The sequence below is a fragment of the Merops nubicus genome, unplaced genomic scaffold (genome assembly GCF_000691845.1).
Source record: "Merops nubicus isolate BGI_N331 unplaced genomic scaffold, ASM69184v1 scaffold12220, whole genome shotgun sequence".
In the NCBI taxonomy this organism is placed as follows: Eukaryota; Metazoa; Chordata; class Aves; order Coraciiformes; family Meropidae; genus Merops; species Merops nubicus.
In genome coordinates, this window is record NW_008584978.1 from 10,464 (window position 1) to 36,291 (window position 25,828).

At 36.3% G+C, this 25,828-nt stretch overlaps 1 protein-coding gene across 1 annotated transcript in view; it reads right to left on the reverse strand.

Moving 5' to 3' along the window:
* The window catches only part of RP1 (retinitis pigmentosa 1 (autosomal dominant)), a 175,151-nt gene that overhangs the window by 2,229 nt on the left and 147,094 nt on the right, over positions 1 to 25,828 (reverse strand). The window contains exon 29 of the mRNA XM_008946075.1: positions 253 to 328. Within this exon, the coding sequence (XP_008944323.1) occupies positions 253 to 328 (76 nt within the window). The remainder of the gene's footprint in view (positions 1 to 252; positions 329 to 25,828) is intronic.

The following is a 25,828-nucleotide window of genomic DNA, read 5'->3' on the forward strand; positions in this document are numbered from 1 at the left end:
CCTTCTACAGTCATCCAGTGTTAATAACTTGGGAAAATATAGTGTCTGCTTCTAAATATTCTTCTGACAAATCAGATTGAAATTGTCCAAAGGGTTCAAAAGTGGGGATGGGCTGATAGGAACACAGCATGGTTAAAAAATTCTTACTATACTCAACCAGAAGAGAAACAACTGAGAGACTAAAATGACTACTTCTGATTCTTGTTAAAAGAAAAAAACACCTACAGAGTGATGATGAGCTGATCTACTGACCTGTTGCAGTTGAAGCAGTACACTGAATTCCCAGATGCATCTGTAATTTCTACTTTTTCCAGAAACCAGCCACTTCCTGGAGAAGGAAAAGAAGAGCAAATGTAATATAACCAAAACACAAATAAACCATAAGAAAGCTTTCTGATTTCATGTCCAAACCCTGTGTGGCTCAATACTTCCAAATGTATTCAATATCAATAATAAAACTGAAATATAGATGAATCCTATTACTACCAACTTCTCTCAGTTTTACAGAGGAGGTCTTTGATGTTTTTGACAGAAAATACAAAGGAAGATTTTTATTACAACTTACATTATTTTTCCGTATAGAACAGAACAGGCAGTAAGACAAATGAAACAGAGTGCATGATAATATTGAGTACATTGTTGAAATCCCATTTTAACCTTTTCAGTACTCTGAAATGCACTCAAAGTACACCCCTGGTGGGCCTTGGTCTTCAGATTCCACCAAAACATAAAACCAAATAGACTTTAACATTAGATGCAATTCCTTTAATAATAAACCAAGCCCTTAAACATCAGAAATTCTACTCCTTCTTTCTAATGAACATATTGATACTTATATAAACCAAGTGGTGAATCTGAATGCTTCTCATATCTATATTTCTCCAGCAGTTGTGATTCAGAAAAGCATCTCCATTTAGGCTAACACTCATATCTGTTTTAGCTTTAAGAATATATTTCATATTCTGCTATAAATCTCCTATTTTGCTGTATGAAAAATTCTTCATTCCAGTGCTATAGAATATTAAAATATGAAGATTTTTAAAATAAAACTTTATTATAGCTTTATGATGTTTGTGCTGACATCTTTAGTTACATTTGCCAATGCAAGTACTTAAAGAAAACATTTAAAACCAATTAGGATCACACTGCTAGTAGCTGTAAACCTTTTGGTATTCTTTGCATGTATTAGAGATAAAATACTCTAACAAAATATTTTGCTTTTCAAATATTTGGACAAAGCACTAAGTAGGTTAAAGCTGATAAAAAATATTTTTATTTGTAAGTAGGCTAAATATGTAACATAAAAAATGTTTGCAGATTGTACCAATTTAGATAACACATAAAAGCATAGCGATGTTTCTTACTTTCAATGGACATTTTCAAACAATTAGCTAGTATAACCAGGCCATAAATGTGTCAATATTTTTTCATTTTCAACTCACATGAGTTATTTATTGACATTGTGAAGTACTTTTGGAACTTCTTTAATGGAATCCTGTGAATGGTTTAATATATCATAGACTCTACTTGGAATATATGACCTTTCATGAAATCTCTGTAATTCAGAGTCAAGATTATCATCAAGATTATCAGCAAAACCTATGAATAGTCTCTCAAATTTACACGGCACTTTACAAACTAATAGAAAGGCATGTTTGCTCTCTTGAAAAGTTTAAAATCTAATACTTTATCCTTTATTGACAAAACTCCAGCAGACCTCAGTGAAATCTCCAGGTGTGGAGAAATCTAGAGGCAGCTAGGAAAGATTAGCAAACAGATGAAACATTTCAAAGAGGTGTTATGTTTGAGCGTGCTTGTGAGGATAACAGCTGATGTGACCATAGACACTTGGAGATAATTTCAGAGAAAAATTTAGAGGAAGGTAGTCAGGGATGTAAGATGAATCGACACACACCAGCTGTGCTAGGAAGACAGGATTAGCAGCTATGTGATGTTGATCAGGACACAGAGAAGAAAGATAATCATGTTGTTGATAGTTTGGGATCCAGGAAATAAAACTTCAGCCTTTATTTCCCTTGCAGACTTCTGTGCAATTCTCAGAGTGCTAAAAGTCTGCCAGTGTGGAGTTTCCTTCCCTTCTCTCTACTTCCCGATCTACTCGGGAAAGTCCAGCAAAGGGCTACGAGGATGAGTGGGGGACTGGAACACCTGCCCTATGAGGAGAGGCTGAGAGACCTGGGGCTTTTTAATCTGGAGAAGAGAAGACTGAGGGAGGATCTAATTAATGTGTATAAATATGTGCGGGCTGGGTGTCAGGAAGGAAGGGGCAATCTCTTCTCACTTATGCCCTGCGATAGGACACGGGGCAATGGTCACAAGCTGGAGCACAGGAAGTTCCACCTCAACACGAGGAAGAACTTCTTTACTGTAAGGGTTCCAGAGCACTGGAACAGGCTCCCCAGGGAGGTTGTGGAGTCTCCTTCCTTGGAGACTTTTAAGACCTGTCTGGATGTGTTCCTGTGTGACCTGCCCTAGACTAGATGGTCCTGCTCTGGCAGGGGAGTTGGACTCGATGATCTCTGGAGGTCCCTTCCAAGCCCTAACATTCTGTGATTCTGTGATTCAGGTTTTAGAGGTCCTGCATAATACACTGTACACAGAAACAGCTTCTGTCATCATGTATGGGTTTGTACTGTAGCCACAGCCTCACAGCCTCACAGCATCAGAGCAAGAACTGGACAACAGTGTTCTCCTCATAGTTTAGCTTTCACAAGAAGAAAAGCTGGATGTATGTCATGGGGAGCTATGCTTTGACCAGAATTCCAAAGTTGCCCTATTTCTTAGCTAATATTCAAAGCTTGGAAAGTTTAGCCTGCAGTTTGAAAATTCAGCCCTATGTTATTTAAGACATCTAATAGGAGTTTGGGCTGAGCAATCTTTAAAGGATAAAAATCTTCTGAGGTTTATGCTAACTAGATCTCTGTTAGAAAAGAAAAATAGTCAAGGTAAAGTCAAGGAAAATGTGAGAGACAGAGAGGCTGTAAGCAAGAGCAGTCAAACTGGCCTTATTTGTATACAGATTTGTATTAGCTAGCTGTAGCAGTAGCATGACTTCAAAAACCCTCCCAAATGTCAAGCAGATCTTTAAGCAGATTTTTACAAAGCTATTGAATGCATGCAGTATACTCACCAAATCCTTTTCCATTGTGACCAATTTCAACTGAATGTAGGCTGCCTAATTTTTTTGTCTTAATCTTGAATTTATCAACCTTTAATGTTAAAGTACAGTTATTAAAAATAATATACCAATGTCTGCAGACATATTTGTTTAGGTCAGTTCTGAGACCAATTCAAATATAGTAATACAAATTCAAAATAAGTGGCTGACACCTGATGTGGTTTATTTTCCTTACTGAATATCTGTGGTATAAGATCCTCTTCTGCTAGGTCTCAGATTAAACATGAAAGATTCACTTTTTAACTTGTAGTAAGACAATCTCTGCCTCTTTGCTCACTTTCAACTACCAGGAAAACATTTTTTCTCTTTCATCAATTTTCAACTGATACAGACTTCTAAAATCTTTTCAGTGACATGTAAACATACATTTAAGAACATAAGAGATAAAGGCTTTTACTACATTGCCATTATCTTCCTAAAACATTATGTATTTTAATTTAAAATATTACCTTTTTTATGTTACAGATTTTCTAAAAATTAGATTCTTTTTTCGTAAGACATTTGACATCACTGGCTACCCACTGACTTAGCTGGATTGCTAAGAGGATACCTATGTATCTACTCTTCTTTTGCAAAGAGCAATGATGTGTCCTTTGTAGGACTAGGCAAAAGACAATACTAGATAAGACACTTTCTTACATGCTCCTTGTGCCTATAGATAACTAGATTTATTTATCTCCTCAGTGTGGAAGACAATACATGAGAACTTTCTTTTAGAAGATATTCACAGACATCCTGACTGAAGAAACTTGGACCAACTGCAAGTAAAAAGAAGTTTAACACTGCTAGAAATAATGAGGTAGAACTCATAAGGAAGATACTTTAACTAGAGTTTTAATTATTCAGTCATTACCTTTCCAACAGAAGAAATCCACAGGAGAAAGATATGGAAAATATATTTATTTCTTGCTACAGAAGGGTAACCATCATTATATGCCATTGTGCATGTGGTGGTGGGCAAATGGAGGAATTCCTTTGCCAGGCTGATACGTTTATTAAAATAGGAGAACGTTCTGCCAAGGTATTAGGGCATCTCACTGAGAACCAGCATTCTTATGCAAATATCTGTATCTGAACTAGGGGTCTCTGAACAGCCTAAACCACGATGGGAATCAGAATCAGCTTGATGATCATGGTTCCATTTATCTGCTTATAACCTTCTCCATTCAGTGAGGCTCGCAGCATCAGTTTCCATGGCAAAGGAAAATGAAGGGATGGAAGAGACTAATGTGTTTTCAAGCACAATACTCAAAGTTTGTGCAACAGCACAAAGGGATATTGCATGTATATGCACAGGCACAGGCAATGCATGTGGTGCATTTTGGATCAAGGAAATGCATGAATGGGAAGATAAGTGAAGATGTATTTGAGACTGAGAGACAGAAGAGCAACAGAGTCAGCTAGATACAACAGGAGTAAGATGTCCACTGGTTTCTCTGGTGAAAAGGTGAAACCAGAGACAGCTGAGATTGCCTTTCATTTAGTGATGTGGAAAATGGGATAAATGTCTTAAGTTCCATAAAGTCTTAAGATCTTGCACAGATTTAAAGTTTGCTTTCCCAGTTCAGAAATGAACACAGTCTATGAAGTCTGTGTACTCACCTTTCCTCTTTCAAAGGGGTTTTGATGCTCCAGTGGCTGAGTGAGTTGGAATACCTCAGATTTGTCCTCATTCCCAAATAAAATAATATGCACATTGGCATCAGTCACTGCTCCCCTTTTGTCACCTGTGTATACTTTTGTAGTATACTCTGTCAGATTTCTTGCTTGACCTCCTTCTCTGTGTAAGTTATCTGTATTATTCTTTTGTTTGTTTCCTCTAAAAACAAAAGATACTGGGATTTCTCTCTGTTTTTCTGGGCTATTTGCATCCACAGAAAATACTCTGAAAAACAAAACCACATGTGTTTTTGTGGCAAATAAACCATGTGTTAAAAAAAAAAAAACCTATGAATTTATGTGGGACAGTTCAAGATGAACTTAGTTTAAAAACATCCATTGACTGAACCACCCTGTGACAGTCATTTTAATTCAATGCCCACTCAGTGTTTTCAACTATTGTACTATAAAAAGACCTAAAAGTGACTAGCTTTACATAATATACTTACTCATTCACTTCGAATACATAAATAGGATGCTCCTTTACAGCTTCTTTCAAATGCAATTTTTTAATGTCCAGTTTGCAGTCTACAAAGAAGTAAATACAGCATAGTAAAAATATTGTACTGCTTGTCAGGGATTTATATAGAGTCTGTTGATATAATGGTATTGTTCTTACTATATTAAAACATAATTTATTACTTCGTTTATGAATGCCAACAACTGAATTAAAAATCCTGGAATCATAACATTCCTTATTTTGTTCCTATTTGAAACCTCAGCTTAGAAATTTAGGAGTATTTTCTTTGTCTTAGTGAAGCAAAGGAGTGTTGTCCTCTCTGTCCTTGGACAGACATGCAGAAAAGATTCACCATGACTCAGGCAAGCACATTTGAAGAAGAAGAGCAGAAGGAAGCAGGTGCTTCCTCCTCAGTGACTGGTTGACAAAGGGGTTGGAGCTCCTATTCTGCACAGCACAAAATGGGTCTTGTTAGATGGCAGGTATGAAGGAAATTAAGCAATTTACTCTACACCTCTGATGGTTGAGGAAGATTACTCTCTGACTTACAATTCCTTTTGAATATTCTCCTGGGGGCTTCAGCTACATGCCATCTGTAACACTGACCCGAATCTCTTGCCAATAGGTTAATCATGAAGACTATTAATTTTCCCTTTTCTTCTAGTATTTGTTCCTTTGTCTCTCTTCAGCAAACTTCCTCAAGTCCCTTTAATTACAGCAATAGAAGTCTAAGTTAATAGGCTTGGGCTCCTGAGGAGGAATCATGGAAATTGTATTGTGCTCATGACCTGCCTGGAGAGTGCATGAAGCGAGTCAGAAGCTTCAGGAAGGGCTCTAGAATCACCTAGTCTTAAAAATCTGGAAGGAGCATAAATGCATTAGAGCAACACTCTGCCTGGGCTGACAAGTCCTGCAGGGTACATCTGCCTTTATGTGCTAAAGAGCTTTTGTGTTTGGGAATTTTTTGTTCAAAGTCTTGGTCCAAACTAGTCTCAGTCCAAACAAGTGTAGATAGAATATGAACACCCCTACTCATGTAAAGTGTTTTATCATCTCAGTAATTCCTTTGGAATAAATATATTATACATCTGCCCCATCCTCTCTTCATAACACACACAGAGCCAATGAGCCCCAAAGGTTCTCCTGCGTGAAGCACCCAGTGGCCAAGGCAGAGCATGCGGTGGTGTGGGATGCATTGAGCAGCCAACCAGCATGTACACACACGCTTACTGCCCAAATGTCTTTGATGCCTATACTCATTTTTCAGATCTGGTTGAAATTGGGTGGCGAGTCTGAAAGGTTATTGAGAGGAGCTAATAGATGGGCAAACCAAAAAGACAGATGAAGTGCAAACATAGAATCCTTGTTTTCCTAAAAAACTGTCTGAAAGTGGTCAGCTGTAACACATGGGAAGCAACAATTTGCAATTATATAGCAAATTTCATTAAAGGACTTAAAAACTTAACACAATTCTTTGAATATTCCTTAGTAGCACAATAGCTATCCTGCAGGTGAGGCAAAGAGGTGTTAATGTTATGATGATTTTAATGAAATTCAGTGACAAAACTGCTGATTGACTAATAGGAATAAAATCCCCCTTTGAATGTCACAGGGACAAAACAGAACAGGTATGGAAAACTAAAAATAAATGAATCACAGAAGGAAAATAAACAATACCAGTTTCCTACATGATTTATAGTTATTCTCCTAGAACACTTATTAACAGGTCTGTATTAATTGCAGAACATGATTACTCATCTCAATTTTCTGTTTTTCCTTTGTGAATGGAAAGGAATAATTTCCTTTCTAGATGCAATGATGATATAGGTTTTAGATCCAGAGATTTTCATGTGTCAAGATTTTGCTTTATAAAATGTTACCTTTTAGCAAAAAAATAGCCAAAGGAAATTAATCAGGATTTAGCTCTGGCAGTGATTTCATTGCCTTCAACAGGAGGCTGGCTGTGTGATTCACATCACTGGCTTTAGAGAGCAGCAAGAGTACTTCATCTGTTTTACTGCTGATCAAAAGAACAACTTTGTCCATTTCTCCCAGTTCAACAGAATCCACGATAACTAGAAATGACTAAAATAACATTATTCAATATTATAATGTTAAACTGTATTACTTAAGTAGATAGGAAGGTTTGAAAAGAATATATAGGAAGCACAAGAATGGATTAAATTATGAATTTTCAAGTACTTTCAGACAGAGTACCTTGTTGTCCTCTCCCTTGCTGGACATTCTGCAATGACGAGAGAAGGGATCTGTTGCTGTGTCACCATGAGTGCCATATATACACGCAGTCATATGCACTAAATTTCTCTGACTCAAAATATTTCTAGAAAATACTGTTAAATGGTATGTAACCAGAAAGAGATCTTGTTATAGACTGTGCACAGACTTGTGCAGCTATTTGACAACATAGCAATGTGCAGTCAGATTAAATTAAAAATTCACACACTTGAAAATTATAGTAAAATTAATTGTTTTCATTGTGTTTCCTTAATATTGTCCTGCAACTATAAATACTGGTGATGCTGACTAATTCACATTAAATTAGAGAAAAGCATTTTTATGCTTTATGCTGTTTGTAACAGCAGCATATTATGGAAAAATAACCAGTGTCTGTTAACTTTTTCTTTTTAATAGGGAATGCCTAATAGATAAAATCCTAATAAGTCTCATCAGTCACTTTGGGACCTTTACAAAGAGTAACTTTAGCTAGGGAGACAACTCCTTCAGACCTGATCATCTAAGAAATGGAGAGAGAAGCTCCTCACATGTAATTCAGAGCATCTAAGTTGCTGCTTTGAACTTCTCTGTGATGAAGCACATCCACAATAGAAGGAGCTCAGGAAGACAAATCTATCCAGCTTAAGTTGTCACCCAAGAATTTGTGCTATTTGTGATGGATGCCAAGGTTATAGTTATTTAATTGAAGAACATTTGAACACCTCTAAGAGTAAACACATACACAGAGAATGTGTTTATATTCATTTACATTTTACTCGTAGAACCAAATGATTTGACAATCCTGAATACCTCTTTTAATCATCTACCTATCATCTCCTTTTTATTCCAATAGATGCTGTGGTAGAAGGGTATGAATCCTGACCTTGCAGAAGGCTTCTTACAGAATGTGGCTCAGAGTTTAGATCAATGAGACACCTATCCCATACAGAACAGTGTGTCTAAACAGGTTACGTGTATCCTTCAGAAGTCAAGAAGACAAAGTCCAGGTAAAGCAGATAAACTGTTATTATCAGCTTGCAGATCTAACAATCTTCTAAGACACCAGGTTTAGTACAAGAACTTGGGCCTTGCCTGTTTCCCCAGCATCAGCAATGGGAGAGAAAGAGAGAAAACAGCCCCTTATTACGTGTCTACTGCAGCTGAGAAGATGCATGGTAGAAATCCATGGTGCCAAAGAGATATTTAGTTTTACAGATAAAGGTAAAACTTAGTAAAAGCCTAAGAGGTAGAGGATATGGCTATGTTTAAAATGGAAATAAAATGTCGATGCTGCCTAAAGAACAACAAATCATGGCATGGTAAGATAGGAGAGAAATGATCAAGTACAAAGATTGTGTGACATATGGTGGGTGGTGTTACAACCAAGATGAAGAATCAGAGTGGGTCACTACACAGAACAAAGAAACTTGTGCAGTGCTATTTTTGGCTATAACTCTGATTTTCTATGTGTTCTTTTTTTATTTCACTTCCCTCTGTCTCGCCACAGTCTACCAGATCCAAAACTGGAGAAGTGAGGCTGGACCAGACCAAAACAAGAGTGAAAGGACTGCACTTGGAAGGCTTGTTTCTCGGACCACTGTGTTAGAGAGCAGCAAGAGTGGGCCTGCCCCACGAGGGTGGAGAAGACGGGAGCTGAGCACAACCTCATTGACCAGGTACCAGTCCTGCAGCATCTGCATGTGACAGACAAAGCTGTCAACAGTCCCAGACGCAACAAACAAAGAAAAATATCTCTGATCCATCCTGATGGTGGACACAGGAGCAGCAGGAGAAAAGACCAGAGACAGGACTGAAAATACGGCTACAACATAGGTCCAAGGTCCATGCAGAAGACAGGGTCAGAGAGAGGACTAGAGACAGACACGCACCCGGCACAGCTCAGGCGTGATCTTAAATGGACATCCTACGCCCATCATGGCTGGAGGTTCCAGGTGAGTCTGGCCAAGGCAAGTAAAGATCTATTGTCTTATCATGGCCCTGACACACTGTAGTCAACTAGAGATTGAGATGAATTTGGATCAGGCCATACAGTGTCAGAGTACATTGTACGAAGGGCAATTGAAGGAGACAAATGCAGGCAAGGGAAGAGGGTTAAAATGCTTAAATTGTGGTCTTTCTCAGGTATTGGGATCACCCCATCATAAGGGCAAATGTGGGCAAGGCAGCGTTTACCTCCATGGTGTACTGAATAGACTGGAGTGGGGAAAGATGAAAGAAATCTCTAAAAAAAGATACAGACAATAAGCATAACATATGAATATTACAAATCCATTCATTTCATAAAATTCTATGATTTCATCATCTCAGTGTGAATTATGGCTCTGTGTTAACTTCTTGCAAATAATCAGCGATTTGAAAGTAGCATAATATATATTTATTTCACCTTTTCTGTATTTTTTTTTCCTTAAAAGCAGGAGTAATGCATAATTCACCTTCTGTACAGCCCTGTATGTGTGAGGGAGAGAAGATGTGTGCATCCTTCCACCTCTGGGGATTCCTGAGGTGGAAACATCTCAGAGGACAGCACAGTGAAGAGAAACTATTTATGTATATGCTCATCTGGAAGCCTCTGCCCATAAATACATCCAAAGGCACGTGTGTGCAGAGCCAGGTCTCAAAGGTCTGCTCTGTAGCTTATCAACTGTGTTTTGATGGATTCAACTAGCCATTATTTAGTGTATGCTTCATCACAATCCCAAGTACAAAATAAAAAAAAAAAAGAAAAGATAACTAAGAGATGAAACATTAAAGCACTCAATGAAGGACGGAGCTGTATGTGAAATTTAACAGCATGCAGCTTCTGGTTAAGGTGATTATGGTCAACTACTTTCTCTTCCAATTAACACAACACTGGTTTTGCTTTTAGCTGAGAAGAAGAAAACCGAGGAGAAAATAAATTAGATTTAGAAAGCTGACAGAAAGGCATCTCTGTTTTGCACAATAAATTGCGAGTAAGTTAGTGCGTGAAGGAACACTTTGAGCTCCATGTGTGCCACCTGCTGTGGAGCTGCTTGGAGTTCTCTTGGACAGAAAATGGCAAGGACTTGGGGGGAATATTGTACTGTCCTAATTTTTTTCTTCACTGTGTTTACAAACCCCTTCTTGAAGACTTCTAAAGCATGTGTGGAAAGAAATGCGACAGAGATGAGCTATTTTTTTCGTTTGTTCTTCTACCTAAGCATGTAGGTAATATAATTCCTATTCCTTTTTTGTGATTTTTTTTTCTCTTGATCTCAAAGCATTTTACAAACAAGGAAAATATGAAAAAAAAAAAAAAAGAGAAAAGTCAAAGAATCGAAAAATGCTTTTTTCAACCAAGAGGTTGGTGACAAGGCCAGAGTTAGAACCAAAGTCAAGAGGGTTCCAGTCTCACTACCCATTTATCACCCACACTGCATCCTTCTCCCACCATTTCTGTGTGCTTGTACATGTGTCCTAAATACTTTTGCATGTGGCTGTGAGGAGTCTTCTGCAAGGGGCACACTCGTGCTTTATGTTAATCCGAAGGTCCTCTTTGTTTCAATCTTGTGGATAGGACATGAAAGCCATTAAGGCCTGTTCTTGACATATACTGTGCAAGTCTTCAAGTGAAAATAACAGCTCTAAACAATATAAAACCTAAAACCTAAATACAAAATTTAAATTTTCAGTTGCAGCCAAAATATTAAAAAAAAACACTTAACCTCTGTTAATTCTACTGAGATTAATTAATTGCACCTAAACACATGCAAACACTTCACTGAAACCGGGGCATAAGTTCCAACCCAAAGCATTTTAGGGTATTTCATTTAACACCTACTTCACCTCACTTCAGATGAACTGACTTGTTCTTTACCCAGGTAACTTGTTTGTTTTCTGTATAAAGCCCAGGCATAAATGAGTTGAATATTAAGTATCATTACCTGGTCCATTTATTAAATTGAGAATTGTTTTGTCATGTGGTGGCATTCAGTAAGCATCACTTTAGAAGAATGTGGAAGATACAGTGGATTTTAGGTGAAAGGGTTTCTTTTATTTTGCTTAACAAAGGTGAGGTGAGACAATTACTGAGAGATTTTTTTTAACAGGTATAAATATTTGGAGTGTATCAAGGTAATAAAACTGATGCTTATATGTGGTTTTGAGCTGTTATTTACTGAGAATCTTTGTTTGGAATGTGCAAACAAAAAAATATCTCTTAATAGTAAATGAGCTATAAAAAATCATATTGTTAGTGTCAGTAATATGAGCAGCTGAGGACTAACAACAGAGAGTAGAAATCTTACACTTCTGCAAGAAAGGGATATTTCATATAAAATTTTCTTTGTCGCATATAATAACAGTTCTTTGCAATCAAATGAATATTGCATTTCTCACATTATGGCACAGAAATTAAGCTAAGAAGTGGATAGTACTTTTCTTCATACATTTTGAAGTCTTATCCAGACTTTATGAATCATTAAAGAAAGACAATAAAATTTTCTGGTTTGGTAAAGGCTTCAGTTGTAATATTAGGACCTGTTAACCTCCTGGACCACTCTACCACTTCAAAATAGATTTATACCTACCAGAAAGTGCTTCTTTTAATGGCCACTCTACAGGGAATTCAATCCATCTGTCTCCATTAAGAGAAAGAGGAAGCATTTTATTTATGGTGAGACTAAAGGTATCCAGGGTTGATGTGTTCTGCATTTTAAAATGATGAAGAGACAACTGGGATATGCTGTTTTCTGAACTCTGGAGACCAAGTCTCACTTTATAAAGCATTCCCAATTCAGATGGAAAATGTATCTAGGAAGGAACAAAACAATGAGTTAGCATCCAAATAGAGATAGCTAGATGTATGCACAGAGAATTTACAAGAAGAGAGGAACTTTTCTCTAGAGGGATCAGCACGGACCTAGCCCCATATGCATCAGTCTTGGTGCTGAAAGTCCCACTGAGTTCAAAGGCAGCAGAACCAGTTTGCCTGTAACCACTTACAGAAATATTAGTTTTATACTCCAGGGGCATTCATTGTAATTATTCTATCAAATTCAAATTACATACTGCACTGATTTCTAAATGTGAATACTTAATGTTAATGCCATTTAAATTTATATGCATTATTAACTATGACTGTTTGTTGACAAAAATCCCAAAAAGAATACGCTTGGTCATAATGAACTTGAGAAAGTCAAAAATTAAAAATCTGCTGTGCAATTGAAAATTTCACTTCTGCTGTTCTTGACTATTTAGACAATATCTGCAGTACTGCATTATTTCTCTTTAAAAGGAAACTCAAAGAAATTTTAAATAAAGACAAATATATATATTATTTTACGTCATATGTTATTTGGTTCTTAGCTTGATGTTCCACTTTGTTTTCCATGGAAACCGGATTTGACTTGCTGTTGCTTCCATGAAAAACTATAACAAATTTGGATACATTTTCTGACAACTTTTCAAAGTCTGTTTTTGTTTCTTCTTGATGTTTTGTGAAATAAATCCTCCATTTGCCTTCTGAACAAATAAAATAAGGAAAATAAAAAGGGTGAAAAAAAAGATTTAAGATGTTTTTGTTTTCACACGTTAACCAAGTTACCTGAGATAAAATTCCTAAAATATGCCTTAGTCTACATGGGCAGCATTAATATATAAGCACTTCACCTGGGTGCTGATCAGCTCCTTAAGTATATTGTAATTTCTTGCTGGTACAAAGGGGAAAATATTGCCAGTACTAGTAAATGTAATGACATATTGTGATGAAAACGTCCTCACATTATTATTTCAGAACTAATGAATAAAACAGTCGATGTAATAGCAGAAGCTATACCTGAGTTCATTTCCTCTCTTCCTAAAGGCCAGGCAAAAGTGCTCCTCCTCTCCTGAATTTCTGATTAAAAAAAGAAGATTGAAGGCCAAATTAATACTTTTGTAGAACAGTGCTTGAATGATAATAAATACCTGTATTCATCTCCAGTGAGGCAAATGACTCATTATATAATTTAAATTAAAGATTTAACAAGGAAGTATACAATGTGATTTTCTACTTAACTATCATCTCCTACATAACATCCTGTTTAATGAATTTACTCTAGAACTAGTTCTTTAGTGGGAAATCGTTTTAACATGAAAATTCAAGTATTTTTCATTTTACAGCATTTCTGTTTCATTTGTACAATTTATGCTCTGGATGAGTCAGAACTAACTGGATGTTTTTAATGCCCATTTTAAGGGCTAATGTTCCTCCCAGTAATACCAGGTCTTATTGATTTCAGTGAGATTTGGTACAGACCAAATCTGGCAGGATTCAGATAAACTGAAATGAGTAACACACAGATCCCTGTCTCTATTAATGAATAAACATTTTAGGTTCTGAAAACATGAAAATTTATTTTAAAAATTACTGCTTTTCCTTGCAAATGGTTATGTTTCTATTAATGCAAAACTTATTTTATTGGAAACGTGAGGAAATTTTTGTCAGTTTAGAATAAATTTATTTTTAAGAGAAAAGAGTTTTCCAGAGGATGTCTCATTTAGTAGCACTATCATCACTGCCTCCCCAAAAATCTGCTAGTGATTCACTTTTGGAAAGTAATGTTAGGAATAAAGGAAAAAATACAGACAATATTCTTCAGACTTGTGCTGTTTCCAGAAATTGGTTGGTAGTTGGGTTTTACTTGCACTAAGCTTGACAGTTAAACTCTGTTAAGCCAGAAAAACATCACACACATCAGCAAAATTATTTGTACACTGTTTTCCCTAGTCATAGTGAGTTTGAAAGTACTCCCTAACTCAGGTGCAACACATACTATGGGTTACTCAGAATCTGAATAATCCAGCCGCAGGTAACAGCAAGTTTGTATATGTAGGTAATGTACGAAAATTTTTCCAAATCCTTTTTCCTCTGAAAATAGGTGTATTTTGGCTGATAAATATATGTGAAAACTAATGTTTGGTTTGCATTAGCCATGCTAGTTCACTTGTGAATGTGCAGTTTTAACAAGCCCATTGTAAGGCATGTTAAAATCTCAGCAATCCATGGTCAAATGTACTACTGGTTGAAAAGTTGTTAACTAGAGTAGGAATTGAGACAAACTCACTTCACACAAACAAGATGACAATTTCTTTTGATGTGTACCTTTGAAAATCTACGTGGTGTAATGAGCTTTATTGCAGCCAAGAGACCAAAAAAGAATAAAGAACAGCAACTATAATTGTTAGAGCTTGATGAACAATTTGCTAGAGATAATTTGCCAAATTTAATCTACATTTCTCCTCACAAGCTCTGTGCAGACAGATTATGACAGATTTAATTATATACTTTTTTAATTGAAACATTATTAATAATTTAGCTAATATTTTTACAGATTCATTTCAGACCATGGATTAATCATAAAACATAGGAAACATCTGAGTTGCTGACAGGTCTTGTATGACACATGGTACTCTGTCACTTACCCTATTTACAAACAAATTACTGGAGGCTTAATTCATCTGCAAAAAGAGAAAGAGAGAGGGTGAAAACACAGAAAGAACAGAAGATAGGTAAACCTACAGAAGACTTTTTAATTTTCCCCTAGGGAAAAATCTTAATTCTTTTTTAGTTACTACTAGCAAATTAGGTTTGAATGGAGATAAGTCACCTTAAATATTGGTTATAAGACATGTTGTTTAATTCAGCAGAGTTTATATTGAATTTTCTCAGAATAGTATTAAAACAATTTGTGTGTATGTACAGCCCACTAAATTTTCTTAACTAACACTGTCTGGAGAGAGAAAAATAATCTCCAAGACTGAGCAGCAAAGACTGGCAATGTGAAAGCCATACATCCTCTACAATCCAGAAGAGCTGCCCTAGTGAAAACAGAAATGACACTTTTCATATTTCTTGGATTAAAAAAATAAGCACTGAAAAAATTCCTTAAAAACAATCATCACAGCAACCCTTTCAGATTATTCAAAGTTTCATTTTTGTGGACTCCTTTTCAGATTTTCTTCAAATGTTTCTTTTTATCCTTGGACCCATGTTTTGAGCATTTGCTTTGAATCTTTGACCCAGTTTGACATTATTCAGTGCTCTTCAGTGTTCAGTTCTTGCAACAAATTATTGTCTCTAGCAGTTGCAATAGCTCTTCTAAGAGAAGAAGCATTTGAACAGTCATTGTGTAATATTTACCTTTATAAATACCAATCATTTTATAGGCTCAGTATTGAGGTTTGATGGTTGGTTAATGACGATATTCCCAGCAGAACTGAAAATGGCAAGTCAAGGCACACCATATGCTTCATTTCATCAACCTGTATGCACAAGTGATTTCCCATACTGCTAATTTTACTATCATTTTAATAGGTTTTTATTGGAAAAGGAGTTAGAATGTCTAGAAAAAGGACCTTTTCTATTAAGCTTAGCAAACCTATTGATTTGCTGCCTGATTATCTTGATCACACTTGTTAACCTGGAGAAACACCACTGAAAAAAAGTTTTAGAACCTGGGAGGCAAAATAAAGGCCCCTGTAACACTGAGGCTAGATCAGAACCAAAGGTCCCACGGGCTTTCCCAGTTGTGCTGAGCTGAACTCTTCCACCCTGTTCCAAATTCTTGTCGCATCACTACCTTCTTTTGTCATCTTTTTAGCTGTGCTGGCATCACCACACAGCCAGCTTCTCTCCAGCCAAATTTTATTGAAATAGACCAAGTGAAAAAGCCTAAATTATTAGCCCTATGAGTTGCTTAAACTAAATGAACATTTGGATGGAGCAAATGTGTGTCACTGTGCCAGCAGACTTAAGGAGTGGAAACCGGGTGGTACGCAGCAGTGGTGGCAAGCACTGGCAGCAGTATTGACTTGGCCCAGCTCAGTGGAAGGATGAACAGTGCATCTAACTGTGACCTCAGCATCTTGTAATCTCTGTTCTGTAGAAACGCTTCTTTAAAAAGTTTTCTGTGCATTTGAAAAAGCCAACCCTAGATTTCTTCCTAAATTCACATATTTTTGTGAGCATGTTTTTGTTTTATGTTAAATTCTCATCTAAAAATTAATTGAAAAACTTTATCTTTACATGAAAAAAATGAAATTTAAATTACAATGAATGCATAATTAGAGGTTTCTGATAACCTACAATTATCACAGTTCATTCATTTTCAACAAGATTAGTGATGAATAAATGAGAGACTAGGGGCAGTTAAAAAAAAAAAAAATAGTATTTACCCTGAACTGACCTTATGTTAATTTGCTTAGTGCAACTGGAACAGAATCTTTTTGAAACAGGATTTGTATGCATAGAACAGCAAAAGGAGTAAGAAAGAATAATGTTACATTGTAATTATCAGCAACTATGACCATTCAACTAACTTGTAAAAGACATTTCAATCAGACTTCAAGTAAAATGCATTTAATAAAATTCAGGAGGACTGCTGCAGAGACCAATATCAGCCACATCCAAATCTGCAAACACGCACTTTATTACACAATAGAATTTAAAACCCAAAATAAAAAAAAAAAAAAACTTACAAAGACAGATATCCCTTTGGACAAATTCAAACCCATCTGATGCAGCCTAATAACTAATAACAGTTCAAGTTTAAAATTTGGTTTAACAGGCTAAGAAAATAGAATGGATGTGATTTTCTTCAGCTTTAGCAAAGCATGTGATTGTATAGTATTTTTATGAAGGCATCATAATCCAATAGTTAAATGATCCAAAAACCAGCTTAACATGACTGATAATAGGACAATAAAATGTCTAACTGGTAAGTGTCCAAGTGCAGCTGTAAGTGGAAAAGATTTTCTAGCATATTTTATTGTAGTGAGGTCAGTTAACAAAGCTTATGCTCTGTAATATTTCATGAGTTAACTGGAAGAAAAGATTTTAGAAATGATGCAAAAGCGGTTGCTAATTTACACAATTGAAGAAGCAGGATGGTAAATTGAAGAGTGCTCTGAAAAGACTGTGAGAATTAATAAATCACTGGAAAGCCTGCTTTCCACTGAATCAAGCAGCGTCATCTATTTAACTTGTCAAAGGCATGCTGATATGCTTATTGTCATAAATACTGTCAAAGGCAGCAGAAATTTGGTGTGAACGCTATCCAGGCTAACAGTCAAAACTGTGACAAAATCCAGTTCCTAGAAATTAGTGCTTGACAAATCTAGACAGAATATAGCATGAATCTTTAGGGAGAAAAAAAAAAAAAAAAAAAAAAAAAAAAAGGAAGGAGGATATTTAGGCTTTGAAACAACTTTCAACAGCACTTTATCACTGGAAGCCATTCATTCTGAGTTGGATATATTTTCTAAACTATTTAACTTCAATTGAAGTTTATTCAACTCTTGCTGCACTAAGGAAAATGGTTGAGTATCTTATTTGCTGAAAAATGAAGACTATTTTAAGAATTTTGAGAAATCAAGCTAACAAATTCAGTTGTATTTTATTTTAAAATTACCTTAGTTATAAAAAAAACTGAAATAAATGTGGCATAGCATTCACTGACCCAACTTTGTCTACAATAAGCCTGTAGGCAGACAATTTCCCTGTAAAATCTTGAGAAAGAAGCAGGTACTCTCTGAGGATAATTAATTTCATTTTAAGATAAATATCCAAATAAAGAGAGAAGGTAGCTACCTCCTGGAAGCCTCTATTTCACTCCCTTTCTGCAGAAGAAGCTCAAACCATCATATTAGAAAAAAAATGTGTATGTTACAGGCAACTAAAGCTAAGTGACATGTATTTCAGCTTTAGAAATGCAATTTATGTATTTAATTTTTGAGCTCTATATAGATGGGAAGCCCCTCCTCCCTTAGTACCTCAAGTGCTTTTAGTGTTAGTTAATTCTGACTAATTTTTAATTTTTGGCAACAAAGTTTTACCTTTTTTCATACTCTGCAACAATATGTCAAGAACACAAAATTCATGATTCACACAGCTCTAATCCATTGGTGGTGGAGTCATCATCCCTGGAGGTGTTCAAAAAACCGAGTAGATGTAGTGCTTGAGGCTATGGTCTAGTGGTTAGGGAAGTGCTGTGAGGAAGGTTGGACTTGGTGATCCCGGAGGTCCTTTCCAACCATGGTGATTCTGTGATTGGCCAGTGTCATTTGGGCAAGCTAGGTGACTGCAATGGTATGTTCTAGCTCTGCCTCCTAGAAATCTGTTACTGACTGACTGGGAAATACCACCCTGGAGGTATCACTGAGAACTGCAGATGACTCAGATATTTGCCACTGCCTCCTTGTGTTGTATACAGCTTTAGTTACATTCTTTCTGCATTTCTCCTCACAGTTTCTGCCAACTTCCACCAGTCTTTCCTGTGTTATGATGGTATTCCGTATTTTCCCAGTTTCTGATTAATTATTCTGATTAAACCAGACCATTTTACTGTTCACTTCTGTACTATGATCTTATCCAACAGCCTATCACTATGATTAGTACATTTGGATCAAAGGCATTTTGTGATTATTTAATCATTATGTCAGATGTGCCTTCCATAAGAGAAGGTTTATCTGCAGCTACAAAACAGTAGCATTCTAGATGGGATGGGATGTGGGTGCTACAGGCAGATGACTTCCCACTAGTGGCCACAGTATGCTGTTCCACATTCTGGACCTTCTTAGTGTATTCTGGCACATGTGGATTTCTTCCTGAAGTTTTTTTTTTTTTTAATTGCCAATGCTTTTTCTGTGAGTACTGAAACTGAACACCAACTGACACCTCTCAATGACAATTTTTGTATGTACTGCAGTAGATGTCTAAATATAGGGCAGGATAAAAGATAAAGTTTTCAACAACTAATAGAATGAAATAATAATTCACAGAGATTTTACTGCTTCAGTAACTTAGAGTATTTGAAATACTAGCCATTTTCATCACACCAAAATTAAAATACTTAAATATCATCCATAATGTATTCAGTGTAGTTTACTGGCTTTGATGGAACTGATCTGAAAAGTGCCACATTTTTCAAAGAGGACATTCGTGGGTAACTCAGAGCCATATGACAGAGGATACAGCAAGTCTATCAAAGACCATATAAAGAAGCACAAAGAATCTCATTCACTGAAAAATGTTGGGTGCCAGAAGCAATATCGAGATACTGTAAGGACTTCACAAAACTGGGCCCTGGTTTTTACAGAGGATACTCAGTTCAAGAAAGTGTTTGTAGCAGGTAACATTTATCAGACCAAACCTGACTCATGAAATGTATTAGGATTTCATGAAAGCTGAACTGCATGAACAAGTGTGCTGGGATTGCTTTGTCTAGACTTACAGTTTTTAGGAGAACGTCAAACAAGGCATCAATGTCAGAGCAGTGTGAAAGGATATGGTTCTTGCAGCACTAGTCCTCACACCCATTTGTCTGAAGAGATCACCAGAAGCTCAGCTGTGTTGGTTATGGTGCTGCTCTCTCAGACACAGGGTGAGCTACAGGGAGCTTACCGGTGAATTAGTAGTATCATGCACATCACTTATCTAGCAATTCTCTAATGGTTTCGTAGGTGTAAGGATTTTGGAAAGATACAGAGCAACTTTTCAGTTACAAGAAGCTAATTCAGTCTTTTACTACCACTTAACGCGGCTCATGTGGATAAAAGACTTGCTAAATGCATTTCTCCAGGCCACTGCAAAGTCCCCTGAATATTTAAATATTTCTATGCATTTCTGCATTGCTAAACTGTTTTTTGCAACAGCCCTGACATTCTGTGAGACTAACACCATATTTTGATGTGATTTCTAACAGAAACACACTTTCAGGTCACTAGCTGTTACTGTATAGTCAGGGGAAAAATTATTGCAAGGAAATGCACATTTTAAAATGTCAGAACAACTGTATGCAAATTCTGTCTGTTATACTCTAAAATCCCTTTAAACCACCAAGTCCCGACTCTCTGACTGCAGGGGTGCTCGGCACAATATGGGATTGGGCTGGCATAGAAAGAGACATTCTACACTTGAGAGTCTTTTAACCAAAATAACCATTAACCAAATACTTTTGTTTTCACTGAACAAGGAGTGAATGAAGACTTTTCTGCATTTCTCTATTACTTACCTACAAGCAACTTCTTCTTACAAGCCTGAAATATTCCTATGCTGCTATCTACTTTTAGAAGTATAGGGATACTGTATTACATTCACACACTGCTTGTATAAAATGTCAAATAAGTAAAGAAGAGATGGATACATGCCAGCTCTGCCTCTTACTCTATAAAACAGAAAAATTCTGTGCCACACTGAAGTAGATGCAAATACTATAAAAAAACCCCTTCAGGTTATAAATCTTTGTGGTTCATTTCTGTTCTCTTAGGCAACATTTCTGGATGTGCATCCCTGGTCCCTCTTCGTTTAAAACTACCAGTCTAGAAATCAAGATTGCTCACTCATGGAATTATGATTTAGGGAGAAATCCAGCAAAATTTATATTAAACTAACTTTAGTACATGGGGACAAAAGGACTGCAGCTCTAAAATCCAGTTAAGTCAGCTTATCAATAAACCATAATCAGAATTTCAACATTAGGGAAGAAAAATAGGCTTTTATGAAAACAGAATACCCTAACCCAAAAGTATTTAGTAAGACAAACAGCACTGTCTAATGTAAAATATGTTCAGCATTTCTGGTTGCAAGACACTGATGTTTCTTTTTCTAAACTTTGACTATTCCATCTCAAAATTTCTATGGCAGAAATTTGTTTGGGAATCTTTATGAAACTGTTTTAATCCTCACATTTCTTTTCAACTAATGTTTACAAAATCTAGTGACTTTTTTAGCTGAAAATGTCACTCTTTCTGTACAGAGCTTCCAACAGGGACTAGATTTTATGTCAAAGACATGCATTTTGCTGCAAGTCTGCCCACATTTCTACAGCACATTTAGTAAGCAAATTGCTAAAATTTCTGTCTATACTGACAATGCTATGGGCAAATGCATCTCTCACAGCTAGTCTTGCTAGTCTTTGGTCTACATCTATTGGCTGTGAGACTCGCTCCTGCACAATGTCTGAATGATTCTCTTGGTAGACCTTAGAAAACAGCAATGGAGGGTAGTGGCTGATTGTCTGGAGAGACACCAAGAGACCAACTGAGGGGGAGACTGGCAGCAGAAAGGCAAAAGCCAGGGAAAGTAGCCTGAAGAATGGCATGGAAAGAAAGACTTATTAAGGGGGAATTAAGTCTCTTTATAGCTCTATTGTGAAGCAAATAGGCAAGAAAACCACGGACACGTCACCAAAGACCTTCAATATTTGCCAAATTCAGCCTAAAAAGTATTTCATATAGTCACTTTATTACTTGTTGGTATTAGCATCACCTGTGTAAGCATCAGTATTTCCCACATAAGATAGAGATACTGATATTCACATGCATTTATAATCACAGAGCATTGCAAACTGGGCTTCGTAGACTCTGTCCTACTCCCATTAAGTCCACATGAATTGAACTGAGTTCTAAAAATGCAAATTACTGTATAGAAATTATGTGTATACCTTTCCTTTAGTGAAGTTATCTCCTTTTCCGAGTAACTTTCTTTTGCCGGTATCACCCAAGAAGCCTTGCAGCTTGACATACACATCTGCATCTGTTCTTGACCCAGAGGCTGCTCCCGTGGAGATATAAAGAACATAATTTTTCACTGTTGGGAATAAGAGATCAAAGGCTTACCAAAGCTTAATCAGTTTAAATATGTTATTCAATAAGTTCTTAATATTATATTTCCATTTTTGGTCCTGCCCAGAGTGATCAAAAGGCCAAAGTATATTATAATGCTTAGAAAAGCACACAGAAGCATTGTAATTAAAATTTAAGAACCACTATTATAAGGAATAGTAAGCTAAACGGTGAGTGGGCCTGAAACACAGGCAGAAAAGAAAATGAAAGAAAAATAAACACATCAGAAGTTGTTATAAAAATATGTAAATAATACTCTACCACAGGCTTGCATGCATTTAAATATGGAACACTCCTATGAAACAGTTCCTAGGCTACGGATGCTATTACTCAAAAGCACAACTCTGCTCTGAGGCTCATGGAGCTCAAATGAAGATTAATTCTGTCGGGAATATTGCAGCATTTGTACTTCCTCTGGGTCACAGTCCAGCCAGTGGCTGGCTGCTCTACACTGAGGCAGTTGCAGTTACTGGCCTCAGAAGAGGTACTGTAGAAAAGTTGTGTATTCTCTGACAAGTCATTTTACAGCTCTTCATCTGAGCATTGTTTGGATGGCTACTTATGTTAAATACCTCTTCGTACCCCCGAGAAATGCATACCACACTGGTGATCTGGCCTCCAAAATAAGACAGAAGCCAAATCCCCAAAACATTCAAATGAAAAAGAGAGAAAAAATATGGGGACAAGGTAAAGAAAATAATATCTGTCCTCCTGGCAAATGCTCCTTGGGAAGAGGAGCAGCATTTGTAAGGATTTCGTAACTGTGCTCTTCCAGAAAAAGATTTAAAATATTTCAAAGACAAAGAGCCTTCACAGGGAATACTTCAGCAGTAATATTCTCAAATTCATATTCAACGGGCTTCTGCACAAGTGCTGGTTTTGAGACTAGCTTTGAAAGCACAGCAGAAAAGGTAGAGAATAAACAGATTACTTGGGCTATTGATCTAAACACTTAATTCCTGGGAAACACTTGGAGGAGACCGGGCTATTCTCATGTCAGAATAACCATTTAGGAAAAGAACTCTTCCATTCTTCACAAACTTTGGTTATAAGACCTTCTAAGTAACACAGAGGGTGATCAAGTGACGACTCTGATGAAGTAGCTCAATGACATATAACTGCCAGGTCACAGAAGAAGAATTCCTGGAATTCTAGGAACACAAACAGATGAGCTGTTGTGAGTGGCCATGGATCTGCTTCTTATCTGAAATTACAGTATGAGAGTTATTTTCTCTGTATTTCATTTCCTCTGGGAGAGATTAAAATCATATTATTAAGAAAAAGCTGAACTCTGAGTGCTGATCAAAACTTTTGAAATATTTCCAGTGCTGTACGTTTGCTCTTTTATGAGTCACAAAGTGATACCAATCAGACTTGTATGCACGATGCTCAGTTACAGGGTATGAGATGTTTGGGAGTTTTAGACACTGGAGTGCATTTGACTTAGCCGTGCTAAAGTGAACAGAAAGTAACTGCTAGAAGTGCTTTGAACTGCTCTGAAAATCAACCATCATCACTGACCAATCCTTTCATAGTGTTTCTGATTTGTGACCACCCTGCTGGAAAAGGAGAGCCAGCTGTGACAACTGGCAGCTCAGCCACTCTTGCTCCTTCTTCATCTGCAAAGTTGCAACAAAATGGAAATTCTATAATGTTTTCACTTTCTCTGTGTTGAAACTTTACCTTAGCAAGGAGAAAAAAAAAAAAAAAAACAACAACAACCCAACAAACCTTCAGCATCTGTTGTGCTTTTATGGAAACTATAGCAGAAGACATACTATTAAACAGCCATGAGACATCATCTCAATATTAAAAAAAGAAGAGGAAATAAATTGTTTTAAAATGTTTTTGAAAGCAACCTTTTAAAAGAGAAAGAACAGATATCTTTCCCAATTAAAAATAATTAAAATGCTGACAACATTATTGCTGCAGCGACTTCAGTAAGGGAAAAAAATATTTGGAATGGTTCAAAAAGGTTCCTTTATGGAACTTATTTGTCCAACATGTGGAGGAAAAATAAGTGGTGGTACGCCCATTTCAGCTGGTGAGAAATGCCAATATGCCAAAACACTTTTCAATGCAGAATGTTTTCTTACTCTAAGTGATGGAAGAAGGAAAATGCAGTGTTTCTGGGAAAAATGAAAACCAGAAATTAAGATCGATTTACAGCATGTATATATAGCTGTACCTATGTATCATATGATCATATACAGTATGTTACTAAATATTTGTAATCTTTATTAAATTCTGTATGTAATAAAATAATAAAAGCATGATCCTGAGCTAAGTAGCTTAGTCTTACTCTAAGAAAACATATTTTAATAATGGGATGTCTTACACTGCGCCAGCTTCAGTAAGAGATAAAGTACCATTTCCTGAACTATTTAAAGCTAGACTAGACACCATATTTGAAAATATGTTGCAGGAAGTAACCCTACTTTGTAAAGAGCACAGAGCATTCACTCATACATTTTTTCACGCCATAACTCATTAAGATGACCAAACCATTAACCCAGTAAACTCAATCATCTTCAGTTAGCATTTGTCACTGGGAGATGGCACCATTATTTTGTCTTCAAAAGACTCCTATCATTTTTCATTATGACACACTTTCAAAAGATTTTTTTTTAAAATGCAGTGTAAAATCTAATGTTGATACAATTTCCCTTTCATACTAACATCTACATTCCTGAACAGTTTCTTGAAAATCAGATTTCATTTACTGTGTTTTATTTCCTCAAGAACTAAAAGAAGAAATAATAAAGATGTTAGCTACTGCATCTTTCAGAAATAAAGCATACCTTAATTAATTTTGTTCTGGACATTATTTTATAATTAAATTTCCTCAAAAACATCAAGAGAATTATTTTGCAGTTATGGTCATAAAAATGAATTCTGAATCTAAATATGGAACTCAACCAGCTACACCTGCATTTACTTGTGATAGAAGGGGGAAATCTCAGACTCTCTGTGTGGTGCAATCTTGTAAAATCAAAATAAAATAGCATGGAAATTACCATCCTGGTTCTAACCAGCAGTGTAAATAGACTGCTAACCTGTCTTTAATAACAGATATTACCCACAACGTCTTATACCAACCTAGTTATTTCACACAAGGATTCAGTCAATCCTGCTATGAAGTCCAGGGAATATCAGAGGAAATGTCTTCCTAAAACCCCAGTAATTTACATATACCCCAAAGCAGTGACATTGATTTATTTTTTTTTAATCCTACCTAATGTAAATGTGCATCTTTTCCTTACCCTAAGTCATGTTGATTTTTTCTAACTCAGCTTTGAGTCATTGTTCTGAGCTAATGAGGTAAAACAGGCTAATAGATGTCACTGTTTTCAACAGCCAAGTTCCCAGTCTGAAATTATTACTGTGATCCAGTGTCTCCCACAATACCAAGCAGCAGTATTAATTTTATCAATATATTTTATGTGACTATTTAATCTGGCTACAAAGATGAAGTTAACAACCTGCTTACCATTTAAATGTCAGGGAGATCTGTTCACTAATATCATGTATTGGACAGGAAAATTATTATTTCTCCAGTTTTTAATGAGAAGAAAATACAAACATTAATGGACAAAAGTATGTGTGCAATTTGAAAGAAGATGACTCTTTCC